This window comes from Mastomys coucha, unplaced genomic scaffold (genome assembly GCF_008632895.1).
Source record: "Mastomys coucha isolate ucsf_1 unplaced genomic scaffold, UCSF_Mcou_1 pScaffold13, whole genome shotgun sequence".
In the NCBI taxonomy this organism is placed as follows: domain Eukaryota; kingdom Metazoa; phylum Chordata; class Mammalia; order Rodentia; family Muridae; genus Mastomys; species Mastomys coucha.
The window spans coordinates 28,399,826-28,403,837 of NW_022196895.1; the positions used below are offsets into that span (position 1 = coordinate 28,399,826).

Here is a 4,012-nt window from a genome sequence, read left to right on the forward strand (position 1 = left end):
GCTATATCAGGCTGGATTGTCCTTCCTTCAGTCCCTGCTCCATAGTTAGTCTCTGCAACTCCTTCCGTGGGTATTTTGCTCCCCATTTTAAGAAGGAATGAAATGTCCACATTTTGGTCTTCCTTCTTCTTGAGTTTCTCATGGTTTGTGGGTTGTTCTTCCTGTACTCTGAACTTCTGGGCTAATAACTACTTATCAGAGAGTGCATACCATGCACTCCAGGACACTCAGGATGATATTCTCCAGATCCATCCATTTCCCTAAGGATTTCATAAATTCATTGTTTTTAATAGCGGAATAGTACTCCATTGTTTAGATGTACCACAATTTCTGTATCCATTCCTCTGTTGAGGGACATCTGGGTTGTTTCCAGTTTCTGGCTATTATAAATAAGGCCACTATGAACATGGTTGGAGCATGTGTCCTTATTACTTGTTGGAGCATCTTCTGGGTATATGCCCAGGAGTGGTATAGCTGGGTCCTCTGGTAGAACTATGTCCAATTTCCGGAGGAACTGCCAAATTGATTTCCAGAGTGGTTGTATCAGCTTGCAATCCCACCAGCAATGAAGGAATGTTCCTCTTTCTCCACAACCTCTCCAGCATCTGCTGTCACCTGAGTTTTTTATCCTAGCCATTCTGACTGGTGTGAGGTGGAATCTCAGGGTTGTTTTGATTTGCATAGGAAGCACTCTTTAATCTAACTATGCATGCACAAGGACTTCTGGTTGACCTCCAGAACCCACTTTAGACTTAAAGTTCAAATGCAAAGCTTTGTGGAGCCATTTTTTTTCTTCTGCCTTTACATGGGCCTCAGGATTGAGTTCAGGTTGTCAGGCTTCTCTAATGAGTGCTTTTCCTTGCTGAGAGTTTCTGTCCCACAGGAGACAGGCTTTCTCCCTGGCCCAAGACTCACCAGACAGGCTGGGCTGACTGGCTGAGAGGGGTAGGGGATTACCCTGTCTCTTTGCTGGGACCACACACACCACTGTGTGTGTGTGTGTGTGTGTGTGTGTGTGTGTGTGTGTGTGTGTGTATGTGGGTGTCTGTGTCTGTGTCTGTGTGTCTGCCACCTTTGGGAGGTACCCTCAGAGGCTGGAAGAGGGAGTCAGATCCCCTGAAACTGAAGCAAAAAGGGGTTGTGATCTTTCTGATGTAGGTGCTAGAACTGAATCTGGGTCCTTTGGATGGGCAGGAAGCACCTTTAACCTAACTAAACTACTAAGCCATCTCTGACCCTGGGCCCCAAATTTAAAGCGGGATTCTGGGGGTCAAACAGAAAGCCTTATGCATAGGGACTGAGTTTCCTGAGCTGTTTTCCAAGCCTCAACTTTAAAGGTTTTTGTTATTGCTTTTTGTTTGTTTGTTTGTTTGTCCCCTTCCACCCCCGTTTTTAAATTAGACTCTAAAAAGGCTGCACAGGAGCCCATGTGTTGCCTGGAGTGTATGGTGGTGAGATGTCACAAAGGTCCCTTCCCTTATCCCATCCAAAGCTCCAGCTTGGGGTACTCTAGGGCTGGGTGTTCTGTGGGCTAGTCCTGGTATGCCTTAAGCTGGATGAAATGGCCAGCTTGGCCTGGGAGAAAAATAAAAAGGTGTGCTTTTGTTTTTGTCTGAGTGGTGTTCTGGCCAGCTGTGGTCCCAACAGCAGTCTGAGAATGAGAGACTGCTGGTCTCACATTTCCCCCTTTCCGCCCCCCAGAGCCTAATGCCTCAGGGAGCCTGGGTTGTGAGTCAGAATTGAATCTGAGTCAACCCCTTCTGTATGGCTCACAGCTCTGCTTAGGGCTGGGGTCTAGTGCCACCTCTTGGTAGAATAAGAGATGTAGGAAGAGCCATGGCCACTGAGCATGGGCATCTCAGGCCAGTTTGGTCCTTCCTGCCTCATCTTAGAGGTGCTGACCCACTGCCACTGGTCCTAGGTTGGGACAGATTGCAGGAGAGGGATTTGTGGGAAGAACTTTCCCATGAAAGTAATGAGAAACTAGACACCAAAGCGAAGCAGGCTTAGGCCCCAAGAGAGCAAGCAGGAACCTCCAGGAAGGGTCAGAGAAAGTAGTAGCCGGCTAGCTGAAGCTCAGGGCTGACATTTGGCACAAGGGAGCTGATGTGGAGATAGGAGGGGTTTGCCTGAGTCTGGGGTCTGCCTCTAAGCCCCCTCCCCCTCTGTGTATGTCTGTGTATGTTTAAGCCAAAAGTCAAGCTCTGGGATTCTCCCCAAGAAGTTGTCTTGATTAATATTTTGAGACAGGATCTCTCTTTGGGACCCGAGGCACATTGGTTTAGTTTGGCTGGCTAGCCAGTGAGCTCTGGGGATCTTCTTGTGGGTACCTCCCATAGAACTGGGATTTCTAGAGTGTTCCACCACATCTGGCTTCTCATGTGATTGCTGGGGATCAGACTCAGGTCCTCCTGCTTATCCTGAAAGCACTTTATGAACAGAACCATCTCCGTGGCCCTTGTCTCCAGCCTTCTGAATGGCCATCTCGGCAAACCCTCTTTCTGTAATGGCAGCTCACCCCTCCCATTCCCAGAGTATCCTCTAGGGATCCAATGGGAAGTTCTGGGTGGGTATCCACATCCAGTCTTAGCCTTTCTCCTGTTCAGGCCCTGGGGCCCGCCTCCAGGATGGAGAGGGTACCAGCTGTGGGGTTAGGTCTGGCTCATCCCCCCAGGGCAGAGTTCCACACAGATTCTAACATACCCCACTGCCTCTCCATCCCAGGCAGAAGAGGAGCTCATCAAAGCCCAGAAGGTGTTCGAAGAGATGAATGTGGATCTGCAGGAGGAGCTGCCATCCCTCTGGAACAGGTGAAGGAGGGGCCCACAGATTTGGTGGCCAGCCTGGCCCTGTGTCATCTACCTGGCCCTGTGTCAGGGCTCTGTGTCTCTGAGGATGCGGCCTGTAGCCGCATGTGATTCTCACCATGTCACCTCCTCTCCCTCTGGCAGCCGTGTAGGTTTCTATGTCAACACGTTCCAGAGCATCGCAGGTCTGGAGGAAAACTTCCATAAAGAGATGAGTAAGGTAGGCCAGGGTGACCCGGCAGTGCAGAGGATCAGTCAGAGGCAGGGATGGAGAGCTTGGGTTCTCTGGCGACTGTGCTAATGTTTCTACCTGGGGCAGCCGTGGGTGGTCCAGTCCAGCCCCAGCCTGCCATGCCCAGTCCTGTACTTCTTCCCTGGACCACGTTTTGGGAATGTGATCAGCCCCTTCTCAGACTATGATCATCCTCTCAGGCAACTCTGAGAGCTCGGGGCTAGAAATGGTGATGGATATTTTCCTCAGTCTGTAGGAAAATAATAGATAAGTTACCAGCAATTTTGTCATTTAAAACCAGTCTCCTATGTTTCTTAAGGTAGGGGAATGGGATGTTTCTCTTCCCCAATCGGGCATAGGAGGCGTGATAAGCTCACACTTTTATGTTGTAGTAGAATGGAAGCTGTGTAACATGGCGGTTGGAGACACCTGGTGTGACAGCTCTCCCACTTCATATGGTGGCTGTTCTGACTTTGTCACTTGGACCCAGAGGAGTAAAGTAAATGACGGTTCCAGGTTTTGGGGCTGAAGAGAAAGAGCTGATTTGGGGCTTTTTCCTGACCACAACTCTCCCATTTAAGGCCTCTCTCTCTCTCTTTTTTTTTTCCTGTTTTTCCTTTTCCTTCTTTTTTTTTTTTTTTTTTTTTTTTTTTTTCGAGACAGGGTTTCTCTGTATAGCCCTGGCTGTCCTGGAACTCACTCTGGAGACCAGGCTGGCCTCGAACTCAGAAATCCGCCTGCCTCTGCCTCCCAAGTGCTGGGATTAAAGGCGTGCGCCACCACCGCCCGGCTCCTTTTCCTTCTTAAAGATTGGAGGCAAATCATACAACAGTTAAGACTGGCGAGATGGGTAAAGGTGCTTGCCACACAAGCCTGGTTAGGGATTCAGGTTTAGTTCCTGGAACTTAAATAATGGTGGAAGGAGGGACATAACTCTGCAGAATTGTGTCCCCCAATAAGAAATGTATAAATC

General features: G+C 49.2%; 1 protein-coding gene across 20 annotated transcripts in view; it reads left to right on the forward strand.

Moving 5' to 3' along the window:
• Bin1 (bridging integrator 1) overlaps nt 1–4,012 on the forward strand; it is a 61,119-nt gene that overhangs the window by 41,854 nt on the left and 15,253 nt on the right. For all 20 annotated transcript variants that reach the window (XM_031365233.1, XM_031365252.1, XM_031365253.1 and 17 more), the window contains 2 exons: nt 2,725–2,810; nt 2,952–3,027. In XM_031365233.1, coding sequence (XP_031221093.1) covers nt 2,725–2,810; nt 2,952–3,027 — 162 coding nt within the window. The remainder of the gene's footprint in view (nt 1–2,724; nt 2,811–2,951; nt 3,028–4,012) is intronic.